At 49.2% G+C, this 21,683-nt stretch overlaps 1 protein-coding gene across 1 annotated transcript in view; it reads left to right on the forward strand.

The window, feature by feature from the left end:
* The window catches only part of DCPS (decapping enzyme, scavenger), a 42,252-nt gene that overhangs the window by 789 nt on the left and 19,780 nt on the right, over positions 1–21,683 (forward strand). Inside the window, exon 2 of the mRNA XM_012101890.5 lies at positions 1,143–1,317. Within this exon, the coding sequence (XP_011957280.2) occupies positions 1,143–1,317 (175 nt within the window). The remainder of the gene's footprint in view (positions 1–1,142; positions 1,318–21,683) is intronic.

A 21,683-nucleotide genomic window follows, 5' to 3' on the forward strand; every position in this document is an offset into this window, starting at 1 on the left:
AGTCACTCAGTGGTGTCAGACTCTTTGTGACCCCCATGGACTGCAGCTCACCAGGCTTCCCTGTCCATCACCAACTCCCAGAGCTTGCTCAAACTCATGTCCATGGAGTTGGTGATGCCATCCAACCATCTCATCCTCTGTCAGAAGCTAGTATATGTTGCTGGATGGTCTTGTTCATCCAGGCCCCAGGCAGTGACATAGAGACTGTGGGAGGTTTGATCCTTGCTCTACAGGACTCCACCCCAACAGGGGAGACAGTTTATTCAATTGCTGGTCCAATTCTACATGTCATGAGCTGACAGGCCAGCATTGATGAGAATTACCATCTTTGATCTCCAGGAATGCACAGTATCTTCCAGTAGGCAGACACCGCTGGCTCAAATACTATGTGCTCAGCTTTCTAGCAGGGACTCAGGAGAGACCAAAGACCACCCCAAGAACTAGTGAGGAGGCCGTCAGAGGGTTCTCCAGAACTCCTGGCAAGGGCTTTCCCTTTTGAGCTCGGGGGAACCTGAGGCATCTGAGCCCATCTCTGTGTCTCATTGGCCATGCGGGAGCCTAGTTCCCTGACTAGGGATGGAACCCATGCCTCCTGCATTGGAGGGCCGGAGTCTTAACTACTCGACCACCAGGGAAATCCCTGCATCTCTTGTGTTTTAGCAAGGTTCTGTCTGGTTCTCTGAGCCTACCTGTCTTCAGTCTGTGGTGCCTGCTGAAGATTTTAACCAAGAGAATCTTTGAGCTTGAAGCTAGTTGGGATACCCAAGAGATTCTACTTTCTGTTTCAACGTTGACTGTTTGTGTCACTTTGGGCAAGTCACTTAATCTTCTCTAGACCTCAGATTCTTCATCTGTAAAATGGGGAGAATTTGACAGAGGCCTTGTGAGCCTAAAAGAGAAGATAGCAGAGAAGCTTTGCATCTTTCAGAAGAAGGATGCCACAAGGATTTGGGCTGATGAGAAGACATCTTCTGTGGGAGAGGAAACATGAGTACCTTTGGCTAGACTTCCCCAGAAGGAAGACTGCAGGGAAGGAAACCCCGAGTGTTGGGATTGCAGAGGCCCTGGGAGTGTTTACGTTTGCTCTCCAGGCCGCCCCTGTGGTTCTGCCTCTGGGCCCACTGATGGTGTCTCCCCCACAGGTGAATGAGGCATCTGGGGACGAGGATGGGGAGGATGCTGTTGTGATCCTAGAGAAGACACCATTCCAGGTGGACCAGGTGGCCCAGCTCCTGAAGGGCAGTCCTGAGCTCCAGCTCCAGTTCTCCAATGATATCTACAGCACCTATCACCTGTTTCCTCCAAGGCAACTCAGTGGTAAGATGGGAGTGGAGGTGGCTGGCTGTGGGCAGAGTGCTGGTGGGGAAATAGGGGAACAATGACCACTCCACTACAGACTTACGTGTTCCAGTTTCAGTGGCCCCATGTGGAAGGATGAGGGGACGCTTGGCATTCTATGAAGACGTTTTTGGTTGTCAGAACTGGGGAGGTAGGGTGTTGCTGGTTCCTAGAGGATGGAGGCCAGAGATGCTGCTAAATAACCTACGAAGCACCGGATGGGCCCCCACAACAAAGAAATGGCAATGTTGTCAAGGCTGAGAAACCCAGCTCCAGCATGATGTGCTTTGGGGCGGGAGTGTGATTCATAGGAATAATGGTGATTATCCGTACTTCTTAAACCCTTTCTGTTGTACTGGCCACCGGTTTTAAGTATTCTACATGTCTCATTGTATTTAATCTTCAGGACAGCCCTGTTTTGGTAGGACTTTACAGAGGAGGAAACTGAGGTTTGGGAAGGTTAAGAAAGTTGTCCAAGATCACACAGCAAATAGGTAGCAGAAAAACTGAGATCTTTGATTGACCAAGGAGTTGCTTTCACCACTTGGCTATGGAATGAGCAGTGTGCCGGGTGCTGTAAGATCAGTTAGTTTCCGGAAGGAACTCACTGTCTAGGGTGGGGGGACAGGGAGTGTAATTGAGGAGGGACTTGAGAAGGGGAGGATTTTGTGGATTAAGAAGCAGAGATATTTGGTCATTTATGGTTGCCTGAAAGACAACCTTGTACTCAGTCCAAATGTGATGTGGGATCAGGCAGGCCTTTCCTGCAGAGGTTGGGGAGGCCAGCCTTTCTTCTTTTGGAGGAAATGGCCTGAGCTGTGTTATGGGCAGGCCAGTTGATGTGTACTGAGGTAGGATATCACTTTTGATCTTTTGTAGTTTTATTACACTTGAACTGAGGGGGAAAAAAAGCAGAGATTTGGGTTTTTTTTCTTTTAATGATTTCTTTTTTTGGCTGCCCTGGTTGACAAGTGGGAGATCTTAGTTCCCCAACCAGGGATTGAACCAGTGCCTCCTGAATTATAAACATGGATGCTTAACCACTGGATCATTAGGGAAGTCCCAGAGATTTGGTTTTGATCACAAGTAGTAATACTTTTTAGTTTATTAAGAAGAACTGATTCATTCTAAAAGACCCTGACACTGGGAAAGATTGAAGGTAAAAGGAGAAGGGGGCGACAGAGGATGAGATGGTGAAATAGCATCACCAACTCAATGGATGTAAATTTGAGCAAATTCTGAGAGATGGTGGAGGATAGAGGAGCCTGACATGCTGCAGTCCACGGGGTCACAAAGAGTCCGGCACGACTTAGTGACTGAACAAGAAGAGGGAGAATATTCCATGCCAAAAGCTATACATGCTGTGAAGTCTTTTCCTTTCGATGATTAGACTCAGGAGGCAGCTTTGTGGAAAGCATGAGGGAGGCTGGTTGGCCTTGAAGGTTCCTTCCAGCCGGGAAATCCTGGGATATGCTTTGCAGCACAGGGCAGTCTTCTAATATCCTCTGTCTTTTTTTGCCCTCCAGCATTTAGGAACAGCTTGGCTTTACAGATATCCTGCCACAGTCTTTTGGATAGGCGTAGTCTTTTCTGTACCCCCAAGAAAGGGTGCTGTTGTTGTCCTTCAGAAATGTATGTGAACACTTGATGTGAGACAAGCAAACCTTTCATCAGTTCAGTTCAGTCGCTCAGTCGTGTCTGATTCTTTGCGACCCCATGAATCGTAGCACGCCAGGCCTCCCTGCTACTGCTGCTAAGTCGCTTCAGTCATGTCCGACCCTGTGCGACCCCAGAGATGGCAGCCCACCAGACTCCACCATCCCTGGTATTCTCCAGGCAAGAACACTGGAGTGGGTTGCCATTTCCTTCTCCAGTCCTCCCTGTCCATTACCAACTCCCGGAGTTCACCCCAACTCAGGTGCATCGAGTCAGTGATGCCATCCAGCCATCTCATTCTCTGTTGTCCCCTTCTACTCCTGCCCCCAATCCCTCCCAGCATGAGGATCTTTTCCAATGAGTCAGGTCTTTGCATGAGGTGGCCAAAGTATTGGAGTTTCAGCCTCAGCATCAGTCCTTCCAATGAACACCCGGGACTGGTCCCCTTTAGGATACACTGGTTGGATCTCCTTGCCAAGGGACTCGCAAGAGTCTTCTCCAGCACCACAGTTCAAAAGCATTAATTCTTCGGTGCTCAGCTTTCTTCACAGTACAACTTTCACAGCCATGAATAACCACTGGAAAAACCATAGCCTTAACTAGACGGACCTTTGTTGGCAAAGTAATATCTCTGCTTTTTAATATGCTATCTAGGTTGGTCATAACTTTTCTTCCAAGGAGTAAGTGTCTTTTAATTTCATGGCTGCAGTCACCATCTGCAGTGATTTTGGAGCCCCAAAAAATAAAGTCTGACACTGTTTCCACTGTTTCCCTATCTATTTCCCATGAAATGATGGGACCAGATGCCATGATCTTCGTTTTCTGAATGTTGAGCTTTAAGCCAACTTTTTCACTCTCCTCTTTCACTTTCATCAAGAGGCTTTTTAGCTCCTCTTCACTTTCTGCCTTAGTTAGCACTTGTGAAATAGTAGCCGCTGTGATTCTTCTGACATGCCAGGCCCTGTCCTCGTGCTAGGCCTCCAGAGATGAGTGACATACCGTCTCTGCCCTCTGAGGCCCATATGAGGGAGGTGGCTCCCCACAAGTTACTTGAAAAGGGGGAAATAAACCTTCAGGGTGGGGTCACTTCCTGGATGTAGAGAACAGCGGTCCTTGTCAGTTGGAGCCATGTCAGCCTCATTTCCAGTCCCCAGCAACCAGGCCTACATCAACCGCTCAGTAAATGACCTCTGAAGAGTGGATCCCGCATGCCAGCCTACCCTCTTTTTTCCCTCTGGGGGCCAAGCATTCCACAGCCACCAGGGGGCAGCAAGGCCTCAGTGTTCCTGTGGCCCGGGCCTCTGGCCTTGGTCCTCAGGCTTCTTGGCCCCGCCTCTTGAATCCTAGTCACCAGCTTATTTCTGAGCTGGCCACCCTCATGATCTTTTCTGGTATTTCTCCATTCTTTGGCCAGTTTCTTCTGGTCTGAGGATTTGCTGTTTCCTCACTTATCTCTTCCAGGTTCTCAGCTGACCACAAGGGCCCACCATGGCGGCCCCCCTGACCCTGTTGTCCTAGGAGAGCACTGGGGGTTGGATTCCCACCCAGCTAAGCGCCCAGACTTCCCCATGATGGGGCCAGGGCCAGTACGTGCTGTGTCTGAGCTTTCCTGTGTAGTGCAGGGGTCAAGGGCTCAGGCACACCCAGGCTGGGATCCTGGCTTTGCTCTTTACCTCCGCAAGGACCTGAGAGTGTCTGTATTCATCCAACAAATTGGGAAGTTGTTGGCCATGTGAGATGAAGAGCTGACTTATTAGAAAAGACCCCGGTGCTGGGAAAGATTGAAGGCAAAAGGAGAAGGGAGTGAGGATGAGATGGTCAGATGGCATCACCAGCTCAACGGACCTGAATGTGAACAAACCCCGGGAGGCAGTGAAGGTCAGGGAAGCCTGGTGTGCTGCAGTCCACGTGGTCACAAAGAGTCGGACACGACTCAGCGACTCAACGACAACTGTGTGCCTGGTGCCAGGTGTGCCCGCGAGGACCTCGGATAGTGTCTCCTTTGGGCTCACGCGGGGAAGGCAGACAGCAGCAAGGAGACGCACGTCCACATGACCCAAGAACAGGAAAGGGGCTGCTCGGGCCACAGGCCAGGAACTCTGCGGACATGACCCCCGCGCTGGGGCCAGAGCGATGGAAAGGAACCAGCTGTGCAGAGAGCTGGTGAGGGGGCGGGGAGAATGTTCTGGCCTGAGGCTGCAGCACGTGGTCTGGGGGAGGAGAGGAAGGGAGAGGAGGCCGCTGTTTCAGGGGCCTGGTGGGTGGGTGCTGACCAAGGTGTGTGAACCCAGATGAGGCTGGGGAAGTCGCTGCAGTTGTTTTCTTGTTAAATTAGGTTAGCGCCTGAACCTACGTCAGGATAAGACAGGAAAGGGCATTGTAAAGTTTTTTAACCTCTACCCACAGTGAGAGGATATATTTTACATTTTGACGCAGCCCGGGGAAATAAATATACGTGAATTGAAGGGAAAGAAAAAGTTCACGAAACAATACCTTTACATTGTGTGACACGCGCTAGTATATTCATCTTCATTCCAGTCTTGTCTGTTTCCTTTTTTTTTTTTAAATACTGGTCTTAACCTCCTAAGTTAATTTAATCACCACTATTGTGGTTTATGACTCACTGGGATAAGGCATATAAAGCCCTTAGCAGAGTGGCGTATGGTGTGTATTCACAAATGTTGTCATCTTTTTATTATTTTCTTACCTCTAAAATTACATGAGCCTTAAGTGGAGCAATGTATGTAACATATGGAGGAGTGCCTGGCTCTGACCATGGGTGTGTTTCCTTTGTTCCGCCGTGGCCACATGGCCAGTGTGAGGGCCGAGCGGGCCAGGTGGCTGGGTCCAGGCGGGTAGAGGCGGGGTCCCCTCCTGCTCTCGCTCTCACGCTCTCGCCGGTCAATGGAGCCCTTTCATTGAGAGCTGCGTTTCCTTACCTGGGGAAGAAGGGGCAGACAGTAGGGAGAGGGGTGTGACTCAGAAATCCAGACTGCCTCAAAGAAGGCCATTGTTTTTCTGCTGTTAGAGCAGGGGCGGGGGATCTCAGGTTCAGGGCAAAAGGCTTCTGTGAGTGAATGAGGCTGGGCCACGGAGAGAGTGATCCTGGGAATCGCATCGTCTCGTGGCTGTAGGGAACTCCCAGAACTCTAGCCCGGGTGCTCAGTCATGTCCAACTCTTTGCGACCCCGTGGACTGTAGTTCGCCAGACTCCTCTGTCCATGGGATTTCCCAGGCAAGAATACTGGAGTGGGTTGCCATTTCCTCCTCCAGGGGATCTTCCTGACCCAGGGATTGAACCTGCGTCTCTTGCATCTCCTGTATTGATAGGCGGATTCTTTACGAATGGCTCTACCTGGGAAGTCCCAGGAACTCTTAGCTACTGGCCTGGTGTTCCTCCTGTGCCCTGTGCAGAGGCAAAACCCAGGCTCTGGAGAAGGAGCATGTTAAAAGGCCAACCACTCCTGGAAGAGTTTTCCTGGCAGCACAGAAGAAAACTAGAAACAGTCCAGATAGCAACTGACAATAGAGTCTGTAAGTAAATCCTGCATGGACTACTTCTCCATCCAGTGAACACTGAGGAGCTGCGGCTACGTGCACTCTTCCTGAAGGATGACTTCCCTGCACCACCCCCAACCCCACCCCACCTCCACCCCACCACAGCTCCCCCTGCCACCCAGGGGGCAAGACAGAAGGTATGAGTTGCAAGATTCCGATTAGATAAGGTTGAAAAACAAACAGAACTGAACAATACACTGCTTAGGAATGCACACAGGCCTCATGAAACTAGGAAGATAAAAAAGAAATGATCAGCCCCTAATTCAGCAAAATGATTATCCCTGTTGGGGGTGACGCAGAGTTCAGGTATTATTTGTTTCTAGGGCTGTGTGCTCCATAAGCGGATGTTCCTTTAGGTCTTTAAATGGAATATATTTTATATTTATGGACATATACATATAAAATATTTGTGTAGTTAGGGACTGAATAACTCTCAACATCCGTACATGTGAGAGTTGGACCACAAAGAAGGTTGAGCGCTGGAGAATTGATACTCTCGAATTGTGGTGCTGGAGGAGACTCTTCAGAGTCCCTTGGACAGGAAAGAGATCAAACCAGTCAATCCTAAAGGAAAGCAACCCTGAATATTCTTTGGAAGGACTGATGATGAAGCTGAAACTCTAGTTCTTTGGCCACCTGATGAAAAGAGTTGACTCACTGGAAAATCCTAATGCTGGGGAAGATTGAGGGCAAGAGGAGAAGGGGACGACAGAGGAAGAGATGGTTAGGTAGACTCAGTGGACATGAGTTTGAGCAAACTCCAGGAGATAGTGAAGAACAGGGAAGCCTGGCGTGCTGTAGTCCATGGCGTTGCAGAGTTGGACACCACTTAGCGTGACTGAACAACAACATATATGTGTGTGTGTGTATACATATATGTGAACATAAAATGTATGTATATGTGTATATACACATGTGTTAATGTGTGCTGTATATTTCCCAATTAAAAATGAAACGCTGGCAGGTCCTTAGAAGGACTGAGAATATACCCTGCTACATTATAGGCCTCTCCCCTCGCTCTCCAGTTTGGTTTCGAGTCGCTCTTGCTGAAAGTGAAAGTGTTCGACTAAGGCCCCTTCCTCCCTCCGGGTTTGGGGCACCAGTAGACTTTCAGTTCTGCTCCCCTTCTTCTCCTGCGGACGAGGGAGCCCCGTGGTATGCGGTGCCCACTTGGGGCCGATGCGAGCGGGCAGAGGGGGATCGCATGCGGTCCTCCTGCCAGGAGGACAGAGCTGGCCCCAGGCTCCGTGGCTCCACTCCAGCACAGACTGGCACTGGCCTGTCACCCATCCCTTCGGGTGTCCTTGGCAGCCCTCCCAGCCCAGCTGAGCCAAAGGACAAGCGCTATCTGAACAGTGACCAGCAGAGGAAGCCTGGCTAGACAGGCCTCATCAACACAAGAAATAGTCCAGACTCAAGGCCAGTGGGCGCCGCCAGGCCAGGTCACAGAATTGCTCTGAGACTCAGTTTCTCTGAATGAAAGTCCACATCAGGGGGCTTCTATGTCACAGGAGCTTGGAGAACCATCCTTTCTCAGCTTTGAATAGGACGCAGAGGAGATATTATTCATGTGGTCCTTAAAAGCGCCTTAGGGGTTCCCAGGTGGCGCTAGTGGTAAAAAACCTGCCTGCCAATGCAGGAGACGTAACAGATGTGGGTTTGATCCCTGGGAAGATCCCCTGGAGAAGAAAATGGCAACCCACTCCAGTACTCTTGCCTGAAGAATCCCATGGACAGAGGAGCCTGGAGGGCTGTAGTCCATGGGGTCACAAAGAGTCAGACACGACTGAAGCGACTTGGCACAGACGGTTGTTAAAGTAGCACAGATCATCAGAATTTCGAATTTCGAATGCAGAGTCTGGACGTACTAAATAAGAACGTCAGGAGTAGGCTGGGGCATTTAACAAAGTCCAGTCACATGGTCAAATGGTGCTGAGGCTTATCTGGACAGACAGGCTCTAATACCACTCTCTCCCACCCTGGTTCTGCCTTCCAGAAGTGACTACCATTAAGACAATTTCTGGGATTTAGTGCTTCTAGTGGTTTCTTCCAGACAGATAATTGAATAATATGCTTATGCAGCTTTTCCTTGATTTATCAGATTTTGACATTATTGGTTTCCCACAGTGGAAGATGGAAGCCTCCTTTATGTTTTCCTCACCCCATCTCCCTCCTCCCAGTTTTTGATATTTACATTATTATTTTCAAGCTGTCATTGTTTTTTAATTGCCTTTGGAATCCTAATGTATTGAAATCTTTAGTCCTTATTCCACATACTCTGGGCTTCCCTGGTAGCTCAGCTGGTAAAGAATCCTCCTGTAATGCAGGAGACCCCAGTTCGATTCCTGGGTTGGGAAGTTCCCCTGGAGTACAGATTGGCTGCCCACTCCAGTATTCTTGGGCTTCCCTGGTGGCTCAGCTGGTAAAGAGTTCGCCTCCAGTGTGGGAGACCTGGGTTTTATCCCTGGGTTGGGAAGATCCCCTGGAGAAGGGAAAGGCTACCCACTGCAGTATTCTGGCCTGGAGAACTCCATGGACTGTGTATAGTCCATGGGTCACAAAGAGTCAGACACAACTGAGCGACTTTCACTTCCACATACTCTAAATTCTGTCACTCTGTCAGGGGAAGTATTGAAATGCCTTTCCTTCCCTTCCCGGTGCTTCTGTCCGTCAGCTTCTCTGTCAGCCGTGCTTGTATTTTCCAGGCAGTCCCAAGACATGGAGGCAAACCACTACAACCATCCGGTTTTTAACTTTCAGTAGAGTATTCAGTTCGGCTTCCCTGGTGGCTCAGACAGTAAAGAACCTGCCTACACTGTGGGAGACCTGGGTTCGATCCGTGGATGGGGAAGATACACTGGAGAAGGAAATGGCTACCCTCTCCAGCATTCTTCCGTGGAAAATCCCATGGATAGAGGAGCCTGGCGGGCTATAGTCCATGGGGGTCGCAAAGAGTCGGGCATGACTGAGTGACTAACACTTTCACTTTCATAGTGTTCATTTATGTGAGATTCGTGACACTTTATCATAAAACAGACTCTGTGTTAGATGGTAGTGCCCTGCTGTAGGCTAAGATAAGTGTTCTGAGCATGTGTGGGGTAAGCCTGACTGAGCACGATGCTCCAAAGGTTAGGTGTTGCAAATGCATTTTCAACTTACGATGGGTTTATCTGCATGTAACCCCATCGTAAGGTAAGGAGGATCTGTACTCTGTTTTTGAAAGTACCTAGTCATTTAATCTAATAATTTGTTGAATGGTATTTCCTTTTTTCTTTCTGGAAGTTTTGTTTCTGGAACGCTTTTTCCTGGCTTCAGTCTGGAGAGCTGGTTCTTGAGGCATGCCTCAGACTCGTAACAGACTTCCCTCCACAGCTTTCCTGGGTTAGAGCCACTGTCTGTCTTCTGGGCGCTGTGTCTTTTTCATTTTTGTTTTACTCTGGTTTAGCTGAAGTGCAGTCCTTGTTTACTTAAAGAAAAAGAATTTTTTTTTGAGTATAGCTGATTTACAATGTTATGTTAGTTTGAGGTATACAGCAAAGTGAAATCAGTTATACATATCCGTATCTCCACTCTTTTTCAGATTCTTTTCCCATGTAGGTCATTACAGTGTGGAGTAGAGTTCCCTGTGCTATACAGCAGGTCCTCAGTAGTTATCTCTTTATATATAGTAGTGTGTATATGTCAGCCCCAGTCTTCCAATCTATCCCTCCCTTCCCTCACCCCCTGGTTTGTTTGTTCCCTACATCTGTGACTCTATTTCTGCTTTGTAGGTAAGTTCATTTGTGTGCTTTTTTAAGATTCCATATGTAACTGATATCACCTGTGACTTACTTCACTCAATACGGTAATTTCTAGGTCCACTCACGTTGCTGCAAATTATATTATTTTGTTCTTTTTTATAAAGTGCATTCCTCAGTACTTTCTCAGAAAGAACAAACGGGAGGAAAACTTTGAGTCTTTTGTTTTGCCCTCACTTGTAACTGATGACTCGACTGAGTACAGAATTTGAATTTATTTCCCCTGCAAACATTAGAGGCATTAATCTCTTGTCTCATGGCATCCATCGTTGCTAATAAGATACCCCATGGATTGTTGCCGCCAGGCTCCTCTCCGTGGGGTTCTCCAGGCAAGAATGATGGAGTGGGTTGCCACGCCCTCCTTCGGGGCATCTTTTCCACCTAGGGACCGAGCCTGTGTCTCCTGCATTGGCAGGTGGAGTCTTTACCGCTGAGCCACCAGGGAAGCCCAGTAAGATATCCAACACCAGTTTAATTCTCATTTCTCTGTAGTGAGCTTCATTGTGTTGTTGCTGGATTTTTCTGTTTTGTTTTACTTTGTTAGTTTCCTTCTTTGGAAGCGTATGGGATGTCCTCTGGCTTTAGTGTACCGAGGTTTTGTAAGGCTGTGTTTCGGTGAGACTTTTTTTTTTTTCCATTCACTCTGCTGGGTACTTTTGGACCCTTTCAGTTTAAAGTGCTATGTCAGCCTTTTACTCTGAACATTTTTTCCTGTTGTTTCTTTGATAATTTCCTTCTCTCCGTCTCCTTTATTTCCTCTTCCTTGAAATCCTGGTAGTGATTAGACATCCTAGATTGGTCCCATGTGCTGCTTCTGTCCTGCCCCTGTTCCCATCTGTGTCTTTCCTTTCTGGAGTCTCGTGGATGGTCTTAACATTGTCCTCCAGACCTCCTAGTAAAGGTTTTTATTTGGGAGCCTCATTTTTAATTTTTCTCCCTCTGGTCCTCTGATTATTTCATTTTCATACCATCTTGCTCTTGCTTCACAGAGGCCAAATTGGGTTGACATTCTCGGACACACTAATTAGAATTGTTTTAAAAATTATCTCCTGACCCTTAAATGATCCCGTTTCCTCTGGGATCTGGTTCTGGTTGTTTATTTTGGTCATTCTTTTTCATACGCCTGGCTTTCCCTTAGTGTCTGGTGAATGTTCAGTTATATATATATTTTTTTAAGTTTTAAGTTTTTTTTGGCCATGCAGTACAGCTTGTGGGATCTTAGTTCCCCCAGCAGGGACTGAACCTGGGCCCTCAGCAGCAGAAGCACAGAGTCCTATCCACTGGGCTGCCAAGAAAGTCCCTGAATGTTCGTTTGTGTTTAAACATGAAGAGCCAGGCTGATAGTCTAGCAAACTGAGTTAGGCCTGTCGCCATCATAGGTCTCTCTTGGATGGCGAGCTATGTGGACAGAGCAGGGCTTGCTGGCTGGCCTTGCCTGAGTGTGGAGGTACCAGCCTCCTCTGCAGCGTATATATACTCTTCTCGTCCACCGTAGCTCATGGACCACATCTAGCCTGCTTCCTTTTGTGAGGCCTGTAAGATAAGTGTGGTATTTACATTTTTAAAGGGTTAGTTTAGAACAAAAAAAAAAAAAGAAAACTAAGAAGAATGTGCCAAAGAGGCTGTATGTAACCAGCAGTGCCCCCTGAATTGACTGTCACACTTTGTACGGAGAGTTTATATGTCCCTACTCCAGTCAGTTCAATCTCTCAGCCGTGTCTGACTCTTTTCAACCCCATGGACTGCAACACGCCAGGCTTCCCTGTCCATCACCAACTCCCGGAGCTTGCTCAAACTCATGTCCAACGAGTCAGTGATGCTATCCAGCCATCTCATCCTCTGTCTCCCCCTTCTCCTCCCACATTCAGTCTTTCCCAGCATCAGGGTCTTTTCCAATGATTCAGTTCTTCGCATCAGGTGGCCAAAGTATTGGAGCTTCAGTTTTAGCATCAGTCCTTCCAATGAATATTCAGGACTGATTTCCTTTAGGATGGACTGGTTGGATCTCCTTGCAGTCCAAGGGACTCTCAAGAGTCTTCTCCAACACCGCAGTTCAAAAGCATCAATTATTCATCTCTCGGCTTTCTTTATGGTCCAACTCTCACATCCATTCATGACTGGAAAAACCATAGCTTTGACTATATGGACCTTTGTCGCTAAAGTAGTATCTCTGCTTTTTAATATGCTGTCTAGGTTGGTCATAGCTTTTATTCCACAGAGTAAGCATCTTTTAATTTCATGCCTGCAGTCACCATCTGCAGTGATTTTGGAGCCCAAGAAAATAAAGTCTGTCACTGTTTCCATTGTTTCCCCATCTGTTTGCCATGAAGTGTTGGGACCAGATGCCATGATCTTAGTTTTTTGAATGTTGAGTTTTCAGCCAGCTTTTTCACTCTCCTCTTTCATTTTCATCAAGAGGCTCTTTAGTTTCTCTTTAATTTCTGCCGTACGGGTGGTATCATCTACATGTCTGAGGTTATTAATGTTTCTCCTGGCATCCTTGATTCCAGCTTGTGCTTCATCCAGCCAGGCATTTAGCATGATGTACTCTGCCTATAAGTTAAATAGGGGTAACAATATATACCTTAATGTATACCTTTCCCAATTTGGAACCAGTCCGTTTTTCATGTCTGGTTCTGAATGTTGCTTCTTGACCTGAATACAGGTTTCTCAGGAGGCAGGTAAGGTGGTCTGGTATTCCCATCTCTTTAAAAATGTTCCACATTCTTTAAGAATTACCCCTGCTCCAGTCTAAGGGTTAATATCTTTGGAGCACAATCCTCTGTTTTCCCCTGCATTAACTGCCCCCACAATGAAAGTAGGCAGTGGATGAAGCTAGTTGGTACAGCTCTTCTCTAGAGGGGCTCTTTATTATTTTTCTTTTTAAAGAAATATTCATTTACTTAGCTGGACCAGGTGTCTGCTGTGGCCGGTGGATCTTCATTGAGGCATATGGGATCCTTATTTGTGGTCTGTGGGATCTAATTCCCTGACCAGGGATGGAGCTCAGGTGCCCTTCCATTGGGAGCATGGAGTCTTAACCCATGGGCCCCCAGGGAAGTCCCTAGAGGGGCCCTTGGTTGGTCCTGGTGTCCAGCTCTGTTTCCTGTCCCGCCCCCTGTCCCTGTTTGTTCAGAGCCCACATCCTCTTCCTGGTTTGCGTGGGGAGGCTGGCGATGCGCTGCCTGTGGCCCTGATGGTGGTCCAGGCTACAGCTTCCTTCCCCACGGTCTCATCCACTCACACCCTGCCTTCCACTTCCTAACCTTGGGGAACGAATTGCTCTCTTGTTTTCTGCTGCTTGCCCCTTCATGTTCCCTCTTACGGGTTTGTTCCTATTTGTATTTCATCACTGCATTGCAGTGGGTTTTTGAAACGTTCCGAGAATCACTATTAAATAGGAAATGGGGTTCTTCCTCATATGTGTCTGTGTGCCGGGTGAGGCTTAGGCCACAGAGACGTTACCCCATTGAGGCCACAGCCAGGTGGAGCTAGTGTTGGTGAGCTGAGACAGACACCTCATTTCTCCCGAACTCTCTTGCACACAGAGTGTCCTCAGTGCTCGTGCACAGTGGGCGGGGTGTTGGCTAGACATGGCCAGATCCGTAAGACTGTGAAACCTGGGTCCCTCTGACCTTGCATTTCTGCCTCTAGGAATCTGACTTAGACAGTCATTCATACATGTCAGAAGGAGTGGGCCAGGGTGTCCGTTGTAGCGTTGTTTGTGATAGAAAAAATGAAAAGTAAGAGCAAAAACAACCTAAATGGCCCTGTGTGTATGAAGGGGTTAATAAGATGTGGTATGTGCATCTGATTGTTACAACGGAGAAAGATGATCTGCCTGGACTAACGAGGGAGGGTTCTGAGGTCACAGGTGACATAAAGGGTCGTCCCTCTTATGCTTAAAAAAACACCTTTATGTAGATATGTTCATATATATCTACATTCATTAAAAGTCTACATTTATTCTACATGAATATCTACATTCATCCATCAAAAGGCTGGAATAATGAGCAGCCACCTATTACTGGTGATTACCTCAAAGAAAAGGATGGGGGGCTAGACTTCTGAATCATTTGAGACTATAATCCTGTGATGTTCTGATAGAGATTGTTTAGGACGTTAACCTCATCCCCAGACAAACCAAACAGAAGCAGAGCAAAAGTTTAGCCTGGAGACGTCTCTGGTGGTCCAGTGGTTAAGACTCTGCACTTCCACTTCCCCACTTCCTGGTTGGCGAACAGAGATCCCACATGCTGCGTGGTATGGGCAAACAATAGTAAAAAGTATTTTTAAAAAGAAATCAACCCAGAAGATTAGGTGGAACTGGGGCCTCTGGCTGTGTCTTTGCTTCACAGCCTGAATGCTTGTCAGTTCATCAACAAGTGCTGTGTACTCCCAAATACACTCACTCCAAACTCTGGAGGCTCTTTATATCTGCCTACTTGGGACATCCTTGGGAGATGCTGGTGAGGAGCAGGTGGTCATGGAGAGGTGCTGCTGGGATGGGGTGGACCGTGGAGAGGCAGCGCCTCCAACACTTGGAGTCAGGGGGGCAGGTGGGGTCAGCAGTGTGGACAGACCAGCAGAGTGGGCTCCTAACATTAGCTGGGCTTTGAAATGGGGCTGCTGCGTCTCTTTTTTGTTAAAAAACATTTTGTTTGGCTGCGCTGTGCCTTATTTGCAGCATATGGGATCGAGTCCCCTGACCAGGGATTGAACTGAGGACCTCCACTCCTCATCCCCCTGCTGCATTGGGAGCACGGAATCTTAGCCTCTGGGCACCGGGAAGCCCAGAAAGGGGCTTCTTTAAAAAAAAAAAAAATTATTTATTTATTTGCCTGCACCAGGTCTTGATTGCAGCATGCAGGATCTTTCGTGGCAGCTTGCAAACTCTTGGTTGCAGCATGTGGGATCTAATTCCCTGACCAGGGATTGAACCTGAGCCTCCTGCATTGGGAGCACAGAGTCTGAGCTACTGGACACCTGGCAAGTCCTGAAAGGGGACTTCTTTAATGGAGCTGGGGAAAGGTGAGCGAGCCCACAGGAGTCTCTCTTTGTCAGTAGGGGCCACCGAAAGATGGCAGAGTTCTGCTTCTCTCCCTGGGTGCTTCAGGGCTTCCGACACCAGCGAGCCAGGGACCCCTCTAGGGCCTGGAGGGACAGTGGGATCAGAGCAGGCAGAAGCTTCAAGATGGGAAGCCTCTACCACCCGAGTGGAGTCCTTGACCCAGAATGGGCTCTGCCTTCCTCTCAGCTGTCTGACTGGCCTGCACTCATCCCCTCTGCCAGCTCCGCTCCAAGAGCCCATGAGTGCAACCTCCTGTGTGCCCCCGTCTCCTGCCTCCACGGGTTGGAGCAGAAGCCTCTGTTCAGTTCTCTGTTTAGGCTTATGGCTTCCATGAGGCTGGGAAAAACCGCTGTGTTCAGAGCCTGTTTAGAAGCAAGCAGAGCCTGAGCGCCTGAAATGTGGCCACCACCACGAGGCCTGTGTGTTCTTGTTCCCTCTCTCTCTCTCTCAGAGAGGGCAGGGTGCCAAGACTCTGTGGCCGTCTCAAGACTCGAGTCAGCAGAAAGTCTGCTCTCTCAGGGCCAGTGGGCGAGAGTGGATTACCCACAGGATGGCTGTTCCACTTCAGCCTGGGCAGCCTGGTTCTAATCCATGCTTCTCTGTGCGTGATGGCCTGGAGTTCTGGTAGCCCTGACTCCTAGGAAGGCCTGTGCCCATGGCCTTCTCCTCCCTTCTCGCCGGCACTCAGGCTGCCCTGAGGCTTGGCACCTTTGCGCCTCTCAGAGGGAAGCCAGGTGATGCCTTTAGACAGGAAGTCGAAATTGAGGCCGTATTTTGGGACTCCTGAATAGTCAGTCTAACAGCTCTTGTAGTCTAGTCTGCTGGACCGCAGCACAGTTTCTTCCTGCCTGTTGGGGAGGGGGTCTCACAGCTCTAAGACCAGGACTGCCAAAGTTCCATTGTCTCATTAGATAGCAGGTCTCTCCCTTCTGTTCAGGGGGACCTTTGTGGAGTACCATCCTGCTGCAGCCACCCCATCCCTGAAGGATGTAATCCCTGGGGCTGCATCCAGAGTCAGAGTTTGTGGCCTGGACCTGCGAGTCTCATCAGGCCCCCCTCACGACCCTCCCAGGCCGGGGAGGACCGAGGAGGGGCGAGAAGGAAGCTGCCAGAGCCAGGATCTTGCTACCATCAGCATCTGCGTCTTCCTCCGTCTCTTGTGCTTTTCGCTGAGACGGATAATAAGCAGTCTGGAGGTTTGCTGTGGGGTGGTTGGAGCTTCCAGTTAGATCCCAACCACACCCTTCGGCGCTGTTTATCCTTGATCCTGATGGAGGTCTTTTCAGGCTTCACTTGAGTACTTCCAGCACCCCCCAGCGGGGGACAGTGCACACCCTGCCCAGGCCTCCTCTGCGGCCTCCAGCCAGCTCTCTGCTCATCATGATGCCAGGGCTAAGGAACGTGTCGTCCAGCCGGGGGAGGTCCCCAAGAGGAGGAACGAAAATGGCAGGTCCTGCGAGACCCCCTTGTCGGCCCTCTCCTGGGGTCCTCCAGCGGTGGGCCCTGCTGGCCCAGGCCGCAGCCCATCGCCCGTGAGGCTCTGCATGGCTCCTGTGCAGGGAGGGGCAGGGTAGGCTTCACACCCCTCTCACGCTTCGCTCTTGCCTCTGCCCTGCTCCCTTGGGCCTGCACATCTGGGTCAAATAAGTTGAAACCGGCCCACAATAATGAAGGGGGAGCTGAAGCCACAGGCCTGGCCGTAGCAGTGACCTCATCGTGGAGAAGCCAGCAGCCGTGCTGGAGAGCAGGCTTGTCTGAACATGTGTGTGGGAAGGCGGGCAGACTGTCTGTGGTCTGCATTTTCATGTTTCATGTGCAGCAGCATTTTCCTGGGGATTTGGCTAAGCCCGCTCTGGCAGAGAGCAAGAAAGACAGCTGCGCTCTCCTTCCCAGAGCCCCGCCTGCCTCCCATCTCCGAAAGCAACTGGGCCTTCATGTCTGGGCGGGGTGGCAGGGCTGGCTTCAGTTATCAGAGAAGGGCATTCAGGAGACCCTCCCCAAGGTGTGCCAGCCATGGGCATGCCGGCCTGCTCCTCAGGCTGCGGAGAGAGGGAGCGGGTGTGGAAGGGCTGGCTGCTGTCACCTGGGGTGCGTTGCTATGACCCTTCCCACTGCCGCAGCGTCCCTGCAGAGAAAGAACGGCTGCCCTGAGTCCTACAAGGGCTGCGACCACCCTGTCCCAGGCCTCCTTCCCCACTGTCCAGCGCTGTGAGACTGGGAGGGTGCCAGGGCACTTGGGTACCACCCCTGGAAGTTGAATGAGTCAGGGATCCCTGTTGTGAGGGGGGTCATCCTCACCCATCCATGCTCCCCTCCGGAGCCCATTCCAGCCCCGCCTCTGGCTGCACACCCTGTGGGTGCTGCTCCTCAGACAGCCCCCCCACGCCGGAGGGGAGCGTGCCCCCACTTCCTGCCCTCCTGGGGGCACTGTGGCCAGCAGCCCGTGGTCGGCCTCTGCGCCCACCGACGTCCTCCCAGACCTCCCAGTCCGCAGCTCCCATTGCTCTGGCTCCTCGCTGAGCTCTTTGGTTTTGCTGACAGCTGTTCCTGTGTCTCTGGGAGGGGCTGGAACGAATCATGTTTCTCCAGTCTGACAGGGCTGCTTTTTGGGGAAAGTGGCGGCACCACAGCTTTCTCAGGAAAGGGCCTGAAAGGGGCTGGCCCTGCGGCAGGGAAAGCCATGTTGCACAGAGGAGTCAGACCGCTTGGGTTCAGGTCTCAGCTCCACCCCTTGCCGGCTGTGTGGCCTTGGGTAACTTGCTTAACCCCTCTGGGCTTCAGTTTTCAGGAGCAGCTTATTTTTCTGTTCTTAATAAATGTGTTATAAAGTGATCCATAGTTGTTTTAGAAAATGGAACGTGAAAGTTGCTCAGTTATGTCCAACACTTTGCAACCCCATGGACTGTAGCCTGCCAGGCTGCTCTGTCAGTGAGTACCCTGAAAAACTAATTTTAAAATTTACAGTTACATTCAACTCGACCGCCCAGAGATAGGTCACATCTTAGAACCTGTCCTGACTTTTTTGGACTGTTCTCTGTGTGCACTTCTGTGCATGTAGTGGTCCGTGCACACACGCTTGTAACAGTAACTTGGCACAGTATATATTCTGCTGTGTAGACCGTGTCACAGTTTGTGTCGGCTCTGTTTCTGGCACGGTACACCCAGTGCACAGAACAGCGTTTCTGCTCTCAGGGAGCTGAGGTGCATGCAGCTGCAGGAGGGGGAACATAAAGAACAGATAAATAGGCCAAGTGGCAGTAAATGGCCAAGAAGAAAAAATAAAATATGAGGAGGGAGACAGGACAGGGACGTGGGCTTCCAGTTAAAAGCAGGCAGTTTAGGTACCCAGCTGCTTCCTTTAAAACCCTCACTCAAAATGGTTTCAAACGAATTGCCTTTAAATAAAATTAACCCATAAAGACTTAAGGGAGAGGAGACAAACCGAGGAAAGCGAATGGAGGAGGAGGAACTGGCGTGGCAGGTTGGAGAGGGGAAACCTGAGCCGGCCAAGGGGAATGCGAGCCACGGCCCCCGACATTCCCGACTGGTCATCGCTGGAGAGGTTAAAACAGAGGGTCTAGAGGTTTTTGGTGTCAGTGGGTTTTTGGGGTTGTGGCATGGAAATGTGGAAGGTTAAGTAGCAGTCCGCAGATTCGGTGAGCCCTGAGAGGAACCCTGCCCGCCCTCCGTCTGCCTACCTGCTTCTCTTCCTCCTCATTCAGTGCTGTCTGCCAGGTCCCTACCTCCATGTGTGAAATTGGAAGAATCTTCTGGGGAATCTGAGCAGCTCAAGAGAAAAGGCTTCAGCTCTCAGGGGCTCCATCACGTGCAAAGGAATAGCCTGATGGTCATGAAGCTGTCCTGTGTCATCAAGCTTCCCTCCAGCATCTTCACACTCTAAAATATGAGCAAGCAGACAGGCCGGTTGGCCAGACGTTTGAGTAATGCCTCAGCTGAAAAAGAAGAGGCAAGGAAAAGGAAGCAAGGACAAGAAAGAGACTTGGAGGAGATAGAAGCTATTCAGGGAGAAGAAATTTTCAAAGATATCATTAATCTCAGAAATTATAAAAGCAAAGAAAGCAGAAGATTAGACAAGGTTAAACTCGATGTCAAGGTAGGAAACTTTATTTAAGTGTAGCTCATTATGTTTCCACATAGCCCAGGCCTGAGTCACGAAGTCTTCCAGACACGGAGATTAAAACATCATGGCAGGGGAAAAAAAAGCAGAAGAACAAAATACTACCAAAAAGGAAGTTTTAAAATGCTCTTAGAAATTAAAAATATGGCGGAAATGAAAACAGAAGATGAAGGACACTTTCTGAACAGTAGAGCAGGAGGATGTAGAGCTGGAAAACGGGAGAGAAGGGAAAACTACAAGATGAGTCAAAGAAGTTAAATACCTAAATAGTGTTCCAGAAAGATAGGGCTTGAGAAAATGGGGAAGAAAATGATCGAAGAAATGGGTCCCAGATATGTGTACCTATGGCTGATCCATGCTGATGTATGGCAGAAACTAATCACAATATTGTCAGTTAATTATCTTCCAACTAAAAATAAAATTAAAAAAAGAAATGAGTTCCAGAACTGAAGAACATGATTTTTGAGATTGAAAAGGCCTGACACCTAACCCAGCTTGATGGATGGAAATAAACCTGCTTTACCACCCATCAGTACAATCAGGACACAGGGGACAGAGAGGGAAAAAACAGGTCAGTACAGAGGCTTGGGATCAGAGTACCTCAGACTTCTTAATAGCAGCAGTACAATCTGGAAGGTTGCAGAGACTGCTTTCAGACTTGGAGGGTCATTGCTGTCCTAGAATTCTTTAGCTAAGCTCTTTGTTGAGCATGACAGTAGAATAAAGACCTTCTCAGATGTTCCAGGCCTCTCAGTGTGTCTTCCTGGTGCCATATCGCTGGACACATCTTGAGTGTGTACTTTAGTTCTCGTTGTGTGGTCCCCAGACCAGTGGTAGCGTCTTCTGGGCACTTGTTAGACATGCTGGGCTTCCCTGGTGGCTCAGTGGTAACAAACCCGCCTGCCAGTGCAGGAGACGCAGGTTCGATCCCTGGTCCGGGAAGATCCCCCATGCCTGTGTGCTGCAGCTCCTGAAGCTGTGCTCTAGAGCCTGGGAGCCTCAACTACTGAGCCCATGTGTTGCAACTACTGAAGCCTGTGTTCATTTGCCACAACTAGAGAAAAGCCACACAGCAACAAAGACCAAGCACAGCCAAACATAAATATAAAATTTAAAAAAGAAATGCCCCACCCCAGGCGTCCTGATACGCGCTCAAGCTTGAGAAGCACTGCTTCAGCAACATGAGGACAAGCATGTGAAAGAGGAAGATAGTGGATCCGGGAAACAAGGTGCCCAGCAGTGCTCGGAGCTCCCAGGCCACAGCTCTGCATGGGGCACCTGCAGGCTCGGGTCACGGGCTCCGTGAACACACCGTTGTTCTCGTGTCTGATGAATTTTAACATCCAGAGGAGACATTCATAAAAAGGGAAGTGCTTGTGGGGATAAAACTTGTGTGACGAGTTTATAGAAAAGTAAGCAAGTAACTGTTGACGCTGTATACCAGAAGTTGTGCTGAAAGGACGAATACTCATGGTGTATTCTTCAGCAGTGGACAGCATTCACATCATCAGCATGGTGTTGACAGTGCTGAGTACTGATTCATCCAGAACTGTGACCTGATTGTGTTGTGAAAATCGGGTAGAGAAGAACATGTGTGCTCATGTACATGTGCAGGCACACTCTTTTTGTAGAGAGCCGGTTGTTGTTCAGTTGCTGAGTTATGTCCAACTCTGACCCTGTGGACTGTAGCACACCAGGCTCCTCTGTCCTCCACCATCTCCTGGAGTTTGCTCTGACTCATGTCCATTGAATCAGTGATGCTAGCTAACCATCTCATCCTCTGTCGTCCCCTTCCCCTTCCCTCAGTCTTTCCCAGCATCAGGGTCTTTTCCAACGAGTTGGCTCTTCCCATCAGGTGGCCAAAGTATTGGAGCTTCATCTTCAGCATCAGTTCTTCTACTGAATATTCAGGACTGATTTCCTTTAGGATTGACTGAGAGCGGGTTTAAAAAAAAAAGAAAAAGCTAAATCCTTATCTTCCCTAATGGGACGTTAATTAATAAAACTGAAAAATCAAAGTGAAATAAGATATAAAAATATTTGTAATTTGGAACTGTGGAAGTATGAGATCAAAGAAACGGCCGGAAGAGTTGACATTGGTGTGCTCGGGAAGAAGCAAAAGACG

This window comes from Ovis aries, chromosome 21 (assembly GCF_016772045.2).
Source record: "Ovis aries strain OAR_USU_Benz2616 breed Rambouillet chromosome 21, ARS-UI_Ramb_v3.0, whole genome shotgun sequence".
NCBI classification, from domain to species: Eukaryota; Metazoa; Chordata; class Mammalia; order Artiodactyla; family Bovidae; genus Ovis; species Ovis aries.